Below are 17,817 nucleotides of genomic sequence, written 5' to 3'. Positions count from 1 at the left end.
TACTTTTGAATGTTCTTTTTTCTTATTAAAAAAAAGAAAAGAAAAAGAAAAGAAAAAGGAAAAAAGGAAGAAGAAAAAAGAAACAGAAAAGGAACGAATTTTCTATTCTGTTATATCATTCGTTGTGTCATCGAGCAAAAGGAACTGATCAGAGGTGGTGTCGAATAAGAAATTGGCGCGAATGTCGGTGCACGCATGCGCAAAGTAAGAGTGACTCGGGCGAAGAGTAGTTTCGATCGTTCTCTGGTGGTCGTCATCGTCGTCGACGTCTCGCTGAATGGGTTTCCCTCGTGCGTGTTCCTCTCCCGTGATGCTGCTGCCTGCGCTTGGTCCAGCTCATCTTCGTTCGGTTCACTCGTGACAGGAACGATTAGCCGTTCGTCAAATTCCCTGTCGTTTGTAATTCGTGTTTCGTTGATCGAATCTTTTGGCGCTTTGTGATAAAAGAGAAGTGAAAAAGGTATCCCTGGGCAGATCTATTAAAAGAAAAAAAAAAAAAGAAAAGAAAAAATAAAACAAAAGAGAGAGAGAGAGAAAGAGGGAGAAGGAGAGAGAGAGAGAGAGAGAGAGGAAGAAAAGAAAAAGGAAAAAGAAGAAAAGAGAAAGGTTGCAGAATGATGCCGCAGTCTATTTCGAAAGGACTCGCCTCGAAAGAGAAAATTCAATGGGGAAAAGAAGACGTCATTCTTAGGGATATCGTTGAAGAATATTTTGGGATGGTATATATTAACGGGGACGAGCAATAAAACGGGACGTTTTTGACGGAGGTATTTGTTCATTTGCATGATCAAGAGAAAAAGAGGAAGAGAGAGAAAAAAAAGACAAGAGAGGGAAGAAAAGAAAGAGAGAAACAGAGAAAAAGAGAGGGAGAGAGAGAAAGAGAAAGAGAGAGAGAGAGAGAGAGAGAGAGAGAGAGAGAGAGAGAGGAAGAGGGAGAGGGAGAGGGAGAGAGCTACATGAGATCACATTTAAATTGACGAGGCTACACATGTGTATGAGGTGAATGTTAGTTTACATTTTATATACTTATTCGTTCTAAACGTGTTGATCCTATAATCGAGATGCAATCGTACAATCAATTAATCGTCTCTCTTACAATTAGAATACTTTAGATTCGTCCTATCGAGTTTAATGGTGTTTTATATATAGTTATAGATCATCCTTATCATGTTACTGAATACAGTGAATAAGATAACGTCGACACGGGGTTAAACTTGGCTTGTATAATTACAAAGCGTTACATAATTTGTTAGGAGAGCTCCTGAAGTAGTTCGAGCGAATAGTAAGAGAGAGTGACGAATGATCTCGTGTCTTTCTCTCTTTTACTCTCTCTCTCTCTCTCCCTCTCTCTCTCACACACATGCACACGCACATATACATGTCTTTCTCTCTTTATTTATCTATATATATCCCTCTATCACGTATTTAAAAAGAAGAATTTGTTTTCTCGAGTTCAGAAGGTGATTAGCAAATTTTTGTTATCGTGATTGACAATAAAATGCAACCTAAAGTCTCTCTGTTTCATCGTATGTCGTTTAAATCGAATTCGAAGAAATTTTAATAAAAAAAAAAAAAAAAAAAAAAAAAAAAAAAAAAAAAAAAAAAAAATCAGATCGATTGTTTATAAAATCGTATATATACGTATATATGTATGTACGTGAAATTCAGGGTTGTGTATTAACGAGGCAGTACAAAGAAATTAAAAAATGAAGAATTCATTAATCGACGCAACTTGTATGTGTCAATTGTTGTTCGATTGAATTTCAATGAAAGCTTTTTAATGAAAATAGAAACGTAAATAAGTAAATTAAAAAGAGAAGAAAAGTTTCTTCGTAAATTAAAAGGCGTGTAATATATCGGTGATTCGTTTAAATGTAAAAAAGAAAAAAAAAGAAAAAGAAAGAAAAAAAAGAGGAAAGAAAAGAGAAAGAGAAAAAACGGGTTTATTATCGTGAATGGGATTCGATGAGAACGTGTACGTCAAAATCAAATTATCGTCGTACGAGATTCGATTGAAGTGGAGAAGGAAAAGAAAGAGCTATCAGATCTATAGACGTCTGTTTATAAAGTCATCTTCGAGATCCACCTTTAACCATAGGGACAAAAACAGCGAGCGGCAGAAGGAGGCGAAGCCTCCCGCCGCCGAAAAAATGTCGTGAGTATCAATCGTTATCTTTTATCTAAATAGATATAGCTGATGTTCAATCAAATGCATATATTTATACAAAAACTTATAAAGCTATGGGACTTGAGGCAAAAAATTTATTTTGTGATTAGAGGGGATTTTAATCACTTATATTTTTTATATTTTATTAATTTCTTTCTTCAGTAAACAAATTTGAAGAGATTTGTGAAGGATCTCTTATATTTCCGTAACTGTTATTATAGATTTATTTTGAATTTGAATAAAATTCTATCTAGATATGTATTTCATTTATATTAACAGATAATTGAGATGTTCAAGTAAAATTTTAACAGATACACGTTATCGATTAACAATATCTATCTATAAAAATATCTATGATTTATTGTAACACGACTTAGAATATATTACAATGATTACTTAAAGTATTATTAAGTATACGTATATTATAAATATTGTATAACGTATTAATACATTGCTTATTATATTATATGAAATATTTATATATATTCGTTCCATATTTTTAGGTCATATTGGTACATTTTATGTGCATAATGTTTCTTACATATTTATGGTACATAAACATCCGGAGTCATCTAATAGCCATTTTTATTTCACGTACATATATTCTTTTCTTGTTTTATTTCATAGTATACGATATTGTAATTGAAAATATCAATATATCGTGGTCGAAGAATTTTTAAATTAGAAATTAAAAAAAAAAATAAGAGAACATCTTTTTAAGTCAAATTAATTTTTACGATATTTCTTATAGCAATTCTCTAATCGTATATAAATAAAGCAGACTACGGCAGAAAATCAACGACATCATTTTAACTTACCACGAGGCGCGTTAATTAAAATCTTCGGTTGTACATGAACAGAAAGTTTAATGGAAATCCGTGGAATAACTGTATAAACATAAAGAGAGGTAACTGTATAGGCTTTGCCCTTCTTTTTTTCCCCCTTATCAAGATATGTCGATTTTATAAAGAACATTTTTTTATTAAATAACAAGGTCACTTTATAAGAATTATATTTTCAAATTTATAATCTTCGTTTGACCTTTCTCAATATTTCTATTTTAATCCTCATAATATCATGTTAAATAATGAAAATCATTTTAACGTGAATCGTATCGTTATATTATATTATCTTAACAATTTCATTTGATTAAAAACCTAATGAATTGATTTTATTGATAATCTTTAAAGACGAAATTAAAATATTCGTAAATACTTTTTATTTTTCTTTTTTTCCGACAAAATATTTTATATTCATTTGACTAGAAGAAAAGAAAAAATCAATATAAAATAATATTAAAGTGAAATAAAATGAAAGAGAAATAAAATGAAAGAGAAATAAATTTAAATTATAGAAAAAAAGACGTAATTAAAAAAGAGATGGGTGGGAAATGGGTGAAAATCTGAAAAACGAAGTTTAACGGACCTGCGTTATTATTGTCGTTGTATACTCCCTTATAGACGCCAAGTCTCCAGAGTTCAGTCAGTCGAGCCGCGAACCTCGACCGTGATGGTCACCGGAATAGAGCTCTCTTGCGAGTTTCAAATTTAAATTAAAAACATTTACAAAGTATACATAATCACGTTTGTTCTAATGGATCGACAAAGGAAAGAAAGCGAACATTTTTCTAAATCATTTCTCAACGCTAATAAAAGACTACTAGGTAAAAGAATTTAAACGAAAGAAATCATACACGTTTATTTATTTATTTTCTTCTATCTAACCTATTCGTAATACTGAATGATAATTCTTTTTTTTTTCTGAAAGACCGATGATTTTCAATTAAAAAATGTTTAATTCTACCGTCATTGGACGAAGCAAATCGTTAATCGTGAAAGAAAAGTTCCGAATGAAAAATATAAGGAAATTAGTTTTTCAACGTACTTAATTGCACCGTTTCAATTATTTTACGTGAATATGTAAATTAGGTATTGCTTTTGAATACAAATTCGTTAGGGATTTAACCTGAGCTCATGCAACTCGGTCACGATAAACTTCATTGTAAATAGGAACTATACGTTTAATCGTAAACTTCTTAAATAGTTACGATTTACATAAGTATAAAACGAAACGAACGACAAAATAAGATCGACGATATGAAAAAAAAAATGTTCCATCGATTTTGACAGAAAGTTATTTTTTAACGAGACAAATGATTGAATAATCGAGAAGTTACTAGTCGTTATTATGAATAATTATTTTCTTTTTTCTACGGTGTATTAAATTATTACTTAAATTGAAATATAACTTTATCGTTGAACTCGAACGACTAAATTTTGTCATATAGGTCACATATAAAAATATTCACCGCGCCCATGAATAACGAATTGATTTAACCAATAACATTTATTAACATCTATCTGGGACACTCTCTTTCAAAAGATTTATTTTATTACTTGACTTTATTCATTTATTTACTTTCAGATAATTAACACTTTACATTTTTACAAAGAGTTTATAAAATGCAAAATCAATACGTCTGATTTATTATAATCGAATATGTTTATCAATGAGTTATTGTTGATATTAGCGACAAAATTCTCTCTCTCTTTCTCTCTCTCCATCTCTCTCTTCCTACCTCTCTCTCTCTCTCTCTCATTCTTTTTTTTTAACACTATTTACATTTAACATATACGTGACAATATCGATTATTTACATTCGTATCTAAAACAGATATGTCAGCATGAAATTTACCAAGATGAAAAATTATTTTTGTGACTTTCAAGAGTGTGAAAAACGATCGACCCTTTTTTTGTACGTTTTTTTTCATAGAACTGGATCTAGACTATTTGGAGAGGAGGGGCGGTGAGACAATAAGCTGTGAAAACTTGGAAAACGGATCGAAAGAGGAGGAAAGCCCGGCAGACAGTCTGGATCGAGTTAAGGTCGTTTTCCTCGGGGCACCTGGCGTGGGAAAGTCCAGTATAATTCGAGTGAGCCTCTTTAATAGATATATTTCCTTTTAAGAAATTACATTTCTATTTTACAAAGATGCTGATATTTCTTTTAAATAAAGAAAAGAGGGCAAAAAAGTTTTATTTCTTTTTCTTTTTTTCCTTCTAGCAATAATATCATATTTTTATGTTAATGAAATACCGATGTTGTAAAATAATAATTGATATATTTCTTAAGATCGTGAATATATTGAAAACTAGATAGAAAATGATCTTTTCATGAAAAGAGAAAAAAAATGTTCTTTCGATATTCGTTACTCCGTTAATTATCTACCGGATAGGAGCGTTTGAGAGCTCTTTCGATAGATTGTCGAGGAAGATGGTAGGAGATAGGATTTTGCAAGATGCGAATGAATTCTGTTAATTTCCGGAGGTAGTTTCCGTCGGATGCAAGTGTCGAGCTCGAAGGAAATAGAAGGACCCGAAGAAAAAGAGAATAAACGTTGGTTAACGCGCTAAGAACGCTTCCACGGAATTTATTATATATATATATATATTTTTTTCTTCTTCTTCTTCTTCTTCTTCTTCTTCTCCTTCTTCTTCTTCTTCTTCTTCTTCTTCTTCTTCTTCTTCTTCTTCTTCTTCTTCTATCCAGGAGATGAAACGATTTGTCAGCGTCGCCAACACATTTTCTTACTTTTCACTTGTTCCTCTGTCGATTTTTTTAATTTGTCTGCACTTCAGCAATTCGTTTGGAGCGAATTCTCGGAGGAATACAGGCCCACTGAAAAACGTGAGACGTTTTACCCGAGCGTTGTACTAGCCGATCGATTGTACGAATTGAAAATCACAGATCTACCAACGATTCCGTTCTTTCCTGTGAGTTCACACCTGGAATGGACGGATTTCCGTTATTATGGACTACGAAGCGCCACCGCCTACGTTCTAGTATTCGATCTGAGCAATCAGGAGACTTTTCAAGTAGGTATCACCGATATTCGAGAAAAATTTAAAAGATTGATTCATGCTTTAAAGTTAGAGAAAATATATATATATATATATATATATATATATATATATATATATATATGTTCTATTTGATTACGAGTCATAAAACAAATTTTATTTGCAAATATTCATCACTAGTCATTAAAAACTTAAAAATATTCTCAAAAAGAGATTTCTACGCGACCTTTCATTCGATTCTCTATTTTAAAATACAAATAAATTTTTCATTAAATGTTCCTTAGAAATTAGATTGAAGTCATGTTTGCATAAAATATAGATACTCTAAGTGTTTCAATATGAAACTCGATCGAATTCAAAGTATTGCAAATTATGATAAAAATAGAGATTAAACAATATTGAATTCTTGGATTTTCTTTCCTCAGTATATCAGAAAATTACGCGAACAGATCTACGAGGCACGGGACATGAGAGGTGTACCTCTTTTAGTGGTTGGCAATAAACAAGATGAGCTCTCAAGCAGTGTAGCTTCCGGTACAAGGTACAGGGATATCGTCAATCTCGTACGAAAGCATTGGAGATGCGGTTACGTTGAGTGCAGCGCAAGATTCAACTGTCGTGTCGTACAGGTCTTTTTTGAAGTTCTTCATCTTCTTTTACCTTCTACTCTAAAATTATTATCATTTAAATTACTTTCAAATGAGTTCTGAACACTTTGGGAAATAATTTCGAATACGTTCTACAACAATCAAACTTCTTCAAACTCATATCTTATTGAATGAATCCATATAAACGTTGTTTGTTAAGTTTTTAATTAACTCTTGTTTTTATTTATATCAATTTTCTTCAATTATTTATGTAAATATTGTGTAACAAACCTGAAGATGGCAACGCTGTGTACTTTGTAGATAATTTTTTTCACCTCCTATGATAGGCAACATATGCATACATGAATGTAAAAACGCGTATATTGCCTATCATAGGGGAATTTAAAAAAGATATTGCCGACGAAGTATAAAGTGTTGCCTATCTACAGGTATAAACGATAATACGATAAACAATATTTTCGTGAACAATTTTCAAAATAATTCATTCCTTATATTTTTCATAGCGTTTCTCATTTTATCATTGATTAAGAATATAATTTTATTTCGATTATTAATTTTAAATTAAAATATTAATTTCATCTAGAAAAAATGAAAATGATCAATCTTGAATAGATAATAAGAATAATTTGAGATATCCTTGTGTACTTTCACAGGTTTTTCGAGAATTAATGAAGAGTATTCAAGCCGTAGAAGGAAGACCGCCATCGCCAATACCTGCACCGTCATCGCAGCCTTTGCGTTCTCATCAGCATGACAACACCGAGAAATGCATTCTTCTCTGACACTGAGATCACATAATGGACGTACTCGATCTTTGCGATCGCATTTTAGCGAAGAACTGCTTCTTCTCCGACTCAAAGAAAGATTCACATTGATTTACTTCGTTATTCCTTTTTTTTTTAGTTTTTGAATCTTTTATTTATTATTAGCCTTTCGTAAATGTTCCCTCATTGTTGGATTATCTCTCAAAAAAAGTTCATCATCGTGTTCATCGTTGTTTACATTCGTCGAATGTTGAAACAGTAGAGTTGGTAACAACTCAATGGACCTCAATTAAGTTTATTGGTTCAAACCGGAAATTTGCTTTCGTATCTGACAGATTCCAATTAAAAGTAATACATCTTGACTTTCATTTTCGACAACACGAATTGGATAACTTTCATTTAATCGACAAATTATCTGCCTTTCCTTTATTACGTTCTTCTTTCATATTACTCGAGCGTGTGATATCATTGTGATAATCAAACATTTCACGATGCGTTAATCTTACAAGTTACTCGCTCGTCAATTTAAGAAATTGTTCGTTTCTTGTGAGCATCCAGTTGAATGACATATTGTATTTTAATCTTTGACGTTAGAGTTTTCATACACACATAGAGAGAGAGAGAGAGAGAGAGAGAAAGGAATAGAATGTTAATAGATAAAAAGCAATGATAGAGTACGTACTAGTCAAAATTTGAGCAATTGAAAATGAACGTGCGTGTTAATTATCGTAACACGGAAAACTTCAAAATACAATTATTGTTAAACGATTCAATGAAAACAATACCATATTTCCGAATTGATTAAATCAATCATATGTGACTATGATATACAAGTTGATCAAAAAATTTTTAGATGATTTTAAAGATCAATTATTTTTTTTTTCGAAACTTTGTGAACTAATGTTTGTTTCCGATTGTAAATGAGTTCCTAGGCTTACAGTTTTACAATCTTAAAATAAAAATTAATCTAAGAAGTCTCGTAAAAAAATAATAGATTCTTAAAATCACCTAAGAAGTTTTGACCCGCCTAGGAACTTTTGGCCCACCCTGTATAACGCGTGCAATTAATTCTTGATTACATACACAAACACGTATACATATATATATATATATATATATATATATACATAGGCAGACACAGGAATATATACGTATATACATGTGTGCACGATAGGAATAAATGTACAGCAATTTTGAGAAAATTTTTTGCTGACTGGATGTTAAGCAATATGTACACGAATCATTTTACAAATGTTACTCAAGTTGGTCTTTCTACAGACCTTTACGTTAGCTCAAGTTGTGAAAAGTAAATTGCGAAAAAAAATATTATAGAAGCTCGTAAAAAAAACGCACACACACACATATACACACACAAAAGAAAAGAAAAGATAAAAAAAGAAAAAAAATCCATAAAAAACAAGAAAATATTATGAGACTATATAACTGCCGAAATCTGTACACGCGCACGAGATTAAAAATTAGCGATCAATTAATCTCATCAACACATTGTAGGTAATTCCACATCCTTTGATTTTCGGCCTAATAATATTGTAACAGCGATGGGCTGTCGGGAGTTACCTCAACAGAAGCAATAGTATACACATCTATTTTTAAAATAATTATTATTAAGAAAATTAATCACTAGCATGTAAGAAATAAGAAGAAGAAAAAGAAACGTAGCAGTATTTATGAACAGATATTAAAATACATGTGTATGTATACATGTATATATATATATATATATACATATACGATATGTGTGTTAATAAATATCGTTGTTATCGTTTATATACATACGTAACATGAATATAAAGAAGTTTGTATTTTAGCTTCTAAGGATAAAAAGAGCGAGTTGACTTCGTGATATATATACGTACATATATATATATGTGTATATGTATATATATATATATATATATACATACATATATACACATATATAGATAATATATATATATATATATACTATATACGTATACTATATATATATACTATATATATACACATATATATATATAATATATATATATATATACTGTATATGTATTATATGTATGCTATATATATACTATATATATACGCATATATATATAATATATATATACTATATATGTATTATATGTATACTATATATATATACTATATATATACTATATATATAGTTGTTTATTAGTTCCGGTATTTAATCGGATTGTTATTTAAAGCTATCTAGGCAACGTATATATATCGTATACATGCATTGTACGATATGATATACGTAAATTAATTATAGACCACATGATGTGTGTATGTGTGTGTATATATACATATATACATGTATGTATATATACACATACAAGATACAAAACGCGTGTTCGTTGAAAATCTTTGTACCCAGGAAAGAGAGAAGTGTTATTTTATGTGTGAAATGTGACTCTTTATTTTCTATTCTGAAATCGTACAATAAAAAATTCCAAGGAGAATTGTTTTTGTAATACCTAATAGAACTTTTTTCATTTGATTGATATATTTTCCTATCGTTTCTCATTTGTTCTATTTGATCATTCATGAAATGTTTATCTTTGGCATAATCATGGCTGGGCAATGGGGTGAAAAATTATCAAAATTATCGTAATATAAATACTAATATTTCAATCAACAATATATCAAATCGAAAACGAATTTCTAAGTCTGAGATTATTTAGCTATGTCTGAATTGTCAAAGAAAATCCGAAAAAAATGTTATTGAAAAGCTTTGGATATCAAATCGCATCGAAAAATCAAAAAAGAGGTTACAGAATTACTGGCATTTGTAAATCTAATTCGAATATAGGACAACGATACGTGCTAAGGGTTCGAACATTATAATTAGAATCCTTTATGATCATTTATGTAATAATTATTGACTACAGTAAAAGATTTTTTTATGAAGGTCAGTACAACGAGAGGCGTTCCAAGTACAAGTACAAATTTGAAGGAAGCTCTGTGCGAAAAAATTCCAGTTCATTATGATCTCCTTCGAAATTTTCGAAAAGAACACGGTCAATCTGTGATCAGTCGTATTACTGTGGACAATGTATACGATGGTCTTCAAGGTGTCAATACAATGGTCAGAGAAACGTCTGAAAATGATTCCAAGTATGGGGTAATGATGATTACCTAATCTACGAAAAAAAGGAAGCAAAAAAAAAATTGTATTCGTTAGGTTCGTATATACGTATAAAGGATAGTCATATTTATTAGATTAGGTACCGTGGATTAACTATCCCAGAAGTTTTAAATCTTCTTCCACGTAATGGAACATCTCCAAGTGTTGAAGCTGTTTTTTGGTTACTATTAACCGGCGACGTACCCACTCAAGAACAGACAAATTCATTGATCAATGATTGGTCCTCTCGACGACAAAGAAGAAAAGAATGGTGGTCAGGACCAGGTGGTGGAATCGTTGGTTCCGTTCTTCAAAATTTACCGGATAATGTAACACCATTGGCAAGACTCTCGATCGCTTTGACTGTTCTTCAAACAGATAAACACACGAAAAAGGCTCTTCAGAACGGAGCTCTGAATCATACTCATTGGGAGGTAAAGGGAAAAAAAAGATGATTGCTTTTTTTTTTTTTTTTTTTTTTTTATATATAAAAATATAATTTCTTTTTTAGAGGTAAATTAGTTCGTTTTCAAAATTGTACACGTTAATTCCAACGAGTATTCGTTTTGTTATAAATGTCAAATGTAAGAATTCTTGGATGTGTAAAACGATGTAATAATTCTTCTAAATACTTTCTCTTTTATTTTTAAGCATATTTACGAGGACAGCATGGAACTATTAGCAGCGTTACCAGCCATTATTGGCCTCGTTGGCAAAGGTCGAGAGTTGAGAAACGTGACGGAAGGAGGTGACTGGATAGATTTTCTTTTAGAATGTTTGAGCAATACTTCGGAGGATTTAAAAGGCAGGACAACATCTGTTGGAGATTTCCTTCGTTTATACGTCAGTTTAAATGCGTACGTTTCTAATTCACTTTTACTTTAGTAACATCATCATCTACTTTAGTAACATCATTACATCTGTTGCATATAGGATATATATGTGCAACAGATGTATTCATCCATCTATCGCAATCGAACTTATCGACAATCTAACTTATCGACACTATTATTATTCGATGATAAAACGAAAGAATTATCAAAGTTTTAGTTTATACATTTTCATACTAGATGGCTACGATATTTCCTATTGAAAATATACAATTATCATGTGAGAATTTTTTACCGACAATTCAATAAAAGAAAATTTTTAATTTAGCGATGAAGATGGTGGTGTACCTGGTGTTCATATAACACAAATTTCGGGAGCTTCATACTTAGATATTAGTCAGGCATTAGCTTCAGGAGTTTTGGTTTATGAAAATGAACCGATTACGGGAACGATGTTTCAAGTAAATCAAAAAACAAAAATTATGTTAATATGTTGTAATTATAAATGTCCGGAAACTTCATCATTTTATATTAATATAGTACATGGAATTTCAAGAAAAAGTAAAAAGTATTTTGGGTACTAAACCTAAGGAAGAAACATTGAAAGATTTTTTGACGTCTTTTATTAAAGAAAATAAATTGATTGGACATAAGGAAACTCGATTCCTCGATTCACGTTACACGGCACTTTTAAATCATGTTAAAACATATTTACCTGGTGATGCAGAAGTAAAGGTGAGTGATCGATATATATATATATATATATATATTTATATATATATGAACGTTATGATATATTTACATAAATGAACGTTTAACAATTAATAGAATTATTGTTAAAAGTTAATTGAACATTTTTTATATAATTTAGCTTTCTCAAGATATTACGCGAGTTTTGACATTTCTGATGAAAAATACGAAAAACAAAAATATCTTTCCAGAAGTTAACAGCATAGCTGCTCCAATGTTTCAGGTAATATTGAAATCCAAGAAATTTCTTCTTCGTTATTAATTGAATTATGACATAATAATAGCTGTATTTGTTTAAAGTTTTATGGACTGAAAGATATGAAATTCAATCAAGTATTACTCTGTATGTCACGAGCATTGGGAGCAATTGCTTCGATTATTTGGACTAGAGCGATCAATGCACCAATCGAACAACCAAAATCAAATAGTACATATACATATTTTTATTCGCTTCGAGATATTCGTAATAAAATGAAAAAAAGGACTCGAATTAAACATTTAACAAAATTTACTTCGTAATAATTAGTGATGATATATAACAAATGAGTTACATTGAGACGATGTTGAGTTTATTATAAAAGAAAAAAAAAATTGTAAATATTTATGAAACAATCGTTATACACATATATACACGTAAATACACATTTTCATGATTAAAAAAATAATAATTCAATGTATTTTGATAATGAAATAAAATAGAAACTTCGTGTATGTTCGTATTTGTTTGAAATCATGATTACAATATGGCGGCTCCCGCCAAAGAAGCATTTTCATAATTTCACAGGCGCTTCGTTTATTACGTACAAGTTGTGTCCTTATGACCACAGCAAAATAACAATCTGTTAAAATTGTAAAATTCAGTGATAAAACTGTTTGTGTCAAAATAACTATCATGGATTTAATTGCGTATTATTTATTGTACGATCTTTAGGATGCGCAAAAGACGTGTTTGCCTGTAAAAACGGTTTGAAGAGTTCATATTATCAGAAAAAGGAATAGAACAAAATTTTCAGAAACTTTAATTTATGGCAAGAAGAATACCATTTAATTGTAAATAGTTATAAATCATAATCTTTTTATTTATTACATAATATTTTATTATAAGAATCGAAGATTAAAAAAGTATAAAAATTAATGCAAAAATATGTTCTGCATTTGAATTTAAAATTTAAATTCTTATCTTCATTTGTTTTAATGCAATTTTGAAAAATATTTCATTAGAGATATATGATGGCAGAAACAGAAAGAATAGAAATATCGGAAAGCAGAATCAATATGCACGAAATAAATACTAATGAGATAAGGCCAGTGTCAAGTTTACTTATGACTCATTCAATAAATTCAACAACATCTGGATTTATAACTAATACACGGATGTTTAATTTTGGTAGAAGAACAAACCAACATTCCAGAGTTTTGGCTAACTTGTCTTCTACTTTTCAAGAAATTAGACCTTTTATAGAACGAACACGTACTGTACGTTATATATACGAGAAAATTTTACTATATTTTAATACTATTAAGGATATCTTAGTATTTCATTAATTTGATTTTTTATAGAGTCCTCGCATTGCATTAAGCTCTCTCTTAAATCTTCAAAGGCTTCAGAATCAATCAAGAACAGTTCTTCCTTCTACAGATACCTATGTAATTAATGTTGATGATCAAACAACAAGCAATATAAGCATGCATAATCAACCTGCACATGATCATCATAATCATCGTACCACAACAACAGATAATTTTTTAAATAATATACGTGAAGCAGCAAATGAAGTGGCAGCAGAAACACATAATAATAATGGAGATGAAAGCGCTCAAAATAGACTTCAAAGAAATCCAGAAGCAGCAGAACTATTACGTATATTGCAAAGATATGTTCCCTATATTTTAATACTTTTAGTTAAAGGCATTTATGATCACCGAGCAGGGATACTAAATTTTATAGTATTGCTGAGTACTTTCATATGTGCCAATAATGATCTTAAGCATGAAATTGCCAAACAACAAAACAGAAGTTGGACATCTTTATTGTCAATTATGTGCTTCATAGCAGGTTGCTTTCTCTTCTTAAATGTTATGTTTGAAATACATATATTTACAACTCAACCTCTTTCAATCTCAGAGCTTCTGTGGTCGGTAGTTGTAACAGATTTTGTTCTAAAATTGATCACTATTGTTTTTAAAGTGATCTTAACTTGTTTACCTGTAAGACTGCTGGCATTTCACAAACGTGTAAGTACTTCATTTTTATGTTTACAAGAGTTTCTTTTATATATATTATAAAATTTTTAAAATACAATATATACTTATACAAGACAAAAAATTATTAATAATTAATATTCATTTAGGGAAAATTTTATGTGATGGTAGAGGCTACATCACAACTATGTCGATGCGTTGCACCAATTCAACCATGGACATATTATTTGACTGAAACATATCAAGGCCCAGAAAGAATAGTAGGAATTTTCTTATCTGCAGTATATACTATCAGTAAAGGAAATGATTTACTATCATGTGTAACATTGTTCATTAAAACATTATTGAAGTTAGTGCACAATATGGTATGTTACTAATTTTGGATGTTAGTAATTTTATTAAGTTAAATTTTATAATTTTGTATTTCTTTTAGAGCTTAGGAGAAAGTCCATCTGTAGAGCAACTATTAGATTCTGGCGGCATATGTGCAATATGTCATGAAGAATATAATTCACCTATCAGGCTCAATTGTCAACATATCTTCTGTGAAGTTTGTGTATTAACATGGCTAACTAGGGGAAGATCATGTCCATTGTGTCGTGCACCAATTGCAGACGATGCAATTTACCATGATGGTCATACAACATTGTTTGTTCAATTGTATTAAATAGTAAATTGTTATATATATATGTATATATATATATGTATATATATATGTGTGTATATATATATATATGTATATATATGTGTGTGTGTATATATATATATTACAAGATAAGATTTATTAAATCTTTTCTGAAAAAGGTACAGATGAAATGATCAATTTATTTTTTTATCAATTGAATTCTTGCATGTTTTAAAAAATATATATTTTACAAGCATCATAGTTTAACTATACATTTTTATTATTATATTAATTATTATCATGTAAAATATTATGCACATAAAATTCATAGTAATAAGTTCTTAAAAAATTTATACTACAAATTATTAGTAATTATAACAATAAATACATAAGATGTTTTGAAATAATACGTGCTTTAAGAATATATAAATGTGCCTATTTTAATATGATAATTTCATTAATTTAATTCTAATAATAGTCTTATGTTTATAAATTCAAAATATCATCGATTGATGATCAAAATTAAACACCATCTGGTAGTAAAATATAAGAACTACGTTAAATCTATATAAGTGGCTGCCGATGTCATTGATGAGATTTTATTCAGATGAAAAAATATTCTTAATACTCTGATCAATATATAATTTTTCTTTATTAAAGTATAGTGCAAACAAAGTAATTATTTTATAACTTTATTATGAACTACAAGATTTGTCCAAACATTATGTTTTAAAATATCTTAGATCGTAAGCTGTTTCTGAGACATTACAAAACAGATATAATAATAGAGATTTAATAATACAGGATACTGATGTTCACAATAACTTAATAATTATTAAAAAAGCGTAACTTTTATTATATATAAAAATAATTCACAAAATGTTTCCCTTTAATCGTGCTTGAAAGTAATCTCCATCTCCTTTGGTTGCTTGTCTATTTATTTCCTTATGACGTTCTCGGCTAACAATTTCTTCTATTATTTCGCCATCTCCCTTAATTAATCTAAAAAATGATTGTTATAATGATATTATGAAAAAGGCATGTATGTATATTATCATGTATATATATGATTACCTATATCTTCCTGTTTCCTCATCATATACCCTACGTATTAAACTTTGTTTTTTTTCCCATTCTTCTTTTGTAATAGGAGCCATTAATTTGGCTCTCTCTGACATTTCTGGTGAAATTTCTGTAACAGTATCCTTGGATTTATCAGAAGTACGTTTTTTATTTTCAGTAGCCAATGACTTTTTCAACTTCTTCTTTGGATTTTTCTTTAACTTCCTCTTCTTTCTATGCTTTTTTACATTTTTTTTAACTCTTTTAGCCTTCTTCTTCTGTTTTTTACGTTTTCTTTCATCTTCAGAAGAATCAGAACTGCTGGTACTACTGGTGCTGCTGCTACTACTGCTGCTACTACTGGTACTGCTACTACTGCTACTACCACTGCTAGTACTACTTGTACTGGAAGAACTTGAAGAAGAGGAAGATCTTCTTTTTCTCTTTTTTTGAGTACGATGATCAGGCTTTCCCTCCAAACAATCAGCTTTTCTTTTCTCCCTAGTTTTTGTATGGGAAGGATCTACATTGGTTTTTATATTCTGTATTTTATCTATTTTTAAAGAACATTTCTCTTGTTTGGAACTGCTGTCTCTAGAATTGCTTTCTCTCACAAATTGGTTAGATGCATCCTTGTTTGAATTTCTTTGATAATCAATGTTTTGATCTTGATTATTTCGTGATCTATTGTAATTAGGTACTCTATTATTATAATGTGTATAATAATTTCTCCCCTCATTATTGCGCCTGTAGTATTGATAATTATTATACGGTATTCTTCTATTTCTATTATAAAATCTTCCATATTTATATGATCCTCTCATACTTGTATTACCACGTTCTCTGAAATTATGTGGGAGCACATTGTAATTTCTTGAACCTTTATAATTGTTCACAGTCCTGTCCATTCTTTGTGGTATAATTCCATTCTTATATTCTTTAAATGTACGATCATCATCTTTTTTCTTTTTCCTAGTTTTCTGCAATTTAACATCATGGCTGGAAGTACTGGAAGAACTGGAACTACTCGAGCTACTTCTATGTCTTGACTTTTTTCTCTTATCCTTACTGCATGCACTTCTTCTCTTTAATTTGCTGTCAGATCCATCGCTATGGGTAGATTGCGTCTGTTCTTTCATTCTATGTCGTTTGCTTCTAGAGCTTCTCTCGCACTTAGTTTCGTTACTTTCTCTGCCACTCATAATCAATTTGTAGAGATGAATATATAAATATCTAATTCCTTACAAATCATATATTCCTGTTTACAATCGTTATAATATATTTCTTGTAATATTATTACAAAAAATTATATTTATCCTGCCTCCATATTTATATTTATTTAGTTATCTACGAAATTTTTACAAACTATCTTTATCATGTTATATCGTATAAGTAATTGTTTAATGAATATATAATGTTATATACACAATTGAGATATATATTATAACGTAATATTCAGTTAATTATAATTAATTTTTAATCACACTCTCACCCTTTATTCGTACCGATCGTTAACCTCTCTTACTAATCGCCAAAGTTAATTACTCCATAGAATAAGACTTTTACGTAAAATGAGGCAGTCGAATGATTGGATTATTTAACTATTTCTATATGGAGGCAACATGAAAAGTTCAACCGACCTCATCGTTCTCAATTTCGAAAACTGAAGCGAGATTAAAGGCAACCCCTCATGTTTGTGTATACTGATAGTAGACCATCTATATTTTACTATAACAGAGGTTTTCATAAAAAGAAATTATATTGCGCAATGGTAATGTTAATCGTCAAGAAAAAAAATTTTTTTTATTCTTATTTTTATTCT

At 29.9% G+C, this 17,817-nt stretch overlaps 4 protein-coding genes across 10 annotated transcripts; 3 read left to right on the top strand and 1 right to left on the bottom strand.

The window, feature by feature from the left end:
* The first annotated feature begins 231 nt into the window (after positions 1–231).
* On the top strand, positions 232–8,759 carry LOC124424245 (ras-like protein family member 10B). Of its 2 annotated transcripts, XM_046963025.1 has the most exons (6): positions 232–2,155; positions 2,919–3,074; positions 4,940–5,100; positions 5,806–6,042; positions 6,453–6,656; positions 7,289–8,759. In XM_046963025.1, the coding sequence occupies exons 2-6, from the start codon at positions 3,020–3,022 to the stop codon at positions 7,415–7,417; spliced, it is 786 nt and encodes a 261-aa protein (XP_046818981.1). In that variant the 5' UTR covers positions 232–2,155; positions 2,919–3,019; the 3' UTR covers positions 7,418–8,759. The 2 variants fall into 2 exon arrangements, with proteins under 2 accessions (XP_046818981.1, XP_046818980.1); XM_046963024.1 differs by lacking the exons at positions 232–2,155; positions 2,919–3,074 and adding an exon at positions 3,525–3,830.
* A 1,343-nt stretch (positions 8,760–10,102) lies between these two features.
* On the top strand, positions 10,103–12,689 carry LOC124424463 (probable citrate synthase, mitochondrial). Its single transcript, XM_046963547.1, has 8 exons — positions 10,103–10,231; positions 10,311–10,523; positions 10,622–10,960; positions 11,178–11,383; positions 11,685–11,817; positions 11,897–12,091; positions 12,228–12,329; positions 12,407–12,689. Exons 1-8 carry the CDS (start codon positions 10,118–10,120, stop codon positions 12,623–12,625), a joined length of 1,521 nt encoding a protein of 506 aa, XP_046819503.1. The 5' UTR covers positions 10,103–10,117; the 3' UTR covers positions 12,626–12,689.
* Positions 12,690–12,919: 230 nt separating this feature from the next.
* Positions 12,920–15,612, top strand: LOC124424456 (RING finger and transmembrane domain-containing protein 2-like). 4 transcript variants are annotated; one of them, XM_046963531.1, is made up of 6 exons: positions 12,921–13,156; positions 13,328–13,582; positions 13,667–14,162; positions 14,232–14,341; positions 14,458–14,673; positions 14,742–15,612. In XM_046963531.1, exons 2-6 carry the CDS (start codon positions 13,334–13,336, stop codon positions 14,973–14,975), a joined length of 1,305 nt encoding a protein of 434 aa, XP_046819487.1. In that variant the 5' UTR covers positions 12,921–13,156; positions 13,328–13,333; the 3' UTR covers positions 14,976–15,612. The 4 variants fall into 4 exon arrangements, with proteins under 4 accessions (XP_046819488.1, XP_046819487.1, XP_046819486.1 ...); XM_046963532.1 differs by having other exon boundaries at positions 12,920–13,156; positions 13,667–14,341; positions 14,458–14,657; positions 14,742–14,885; XM_046963530.1 differs by having other exon boundaries at positions 13,344–13,582; positions 13,667–14,341.
* On the bottom strand, positions 15,610–17,720 carry LOC124424457 (ADP-ribosylation factor-like protein 6-interacting protein 4). Of its 3 annotated transcripts, none has more exons than XM_046963533.1 (3): positions 17,488–17,720; positions 16,008–17,342; positions 15,610–15,935 (listed from the first exon to the last, which is right to left on the bottom strand). In XM_046963533.1, exons 2-3 carry the CDS (start codon positions 17,195–17,197, stop codon positions 15,806–15,808), a joined length of 1,320 nt encoding a protein of 439 aa, XP_046819489.1. In that variant the 5' UTR covers positions 17,198–17,342; positions 17,488–17,720; the 3' UTR covers positions 15,610–15,805. The 3 variants fall into 3 exon arrangements, with proteins under 3 accessions (XP_046819489.1, XP_046819490.1, XP_046819491.1); XM_046963534.1 differs by having other exon boundaries at positions 16,008–17,235; XM_046963535.1 differs by having other exon boundaries at positions 16,008–17,186.
* Between the last annotated feature and the right edge of the window lie 97 nt (positions 17,721–17,817).

This window comes from Vespa crabro, chromosome 5 (assembly GCF_910589235.1).
Source record: "Vespa crabro chromosome 5, iyVesCrab1.2, whole genome shotgun sequence".
NCBI lineage: Eukaryota > Metazoa > Arthropoda > Insecta > Hymenoptera > Vespidae > Vespa > Vespa crabro.
Note: the sequence above shows the minus strand (reverse complement) of the source record. Positions and strands in the feature narration are given on the sequence as shown.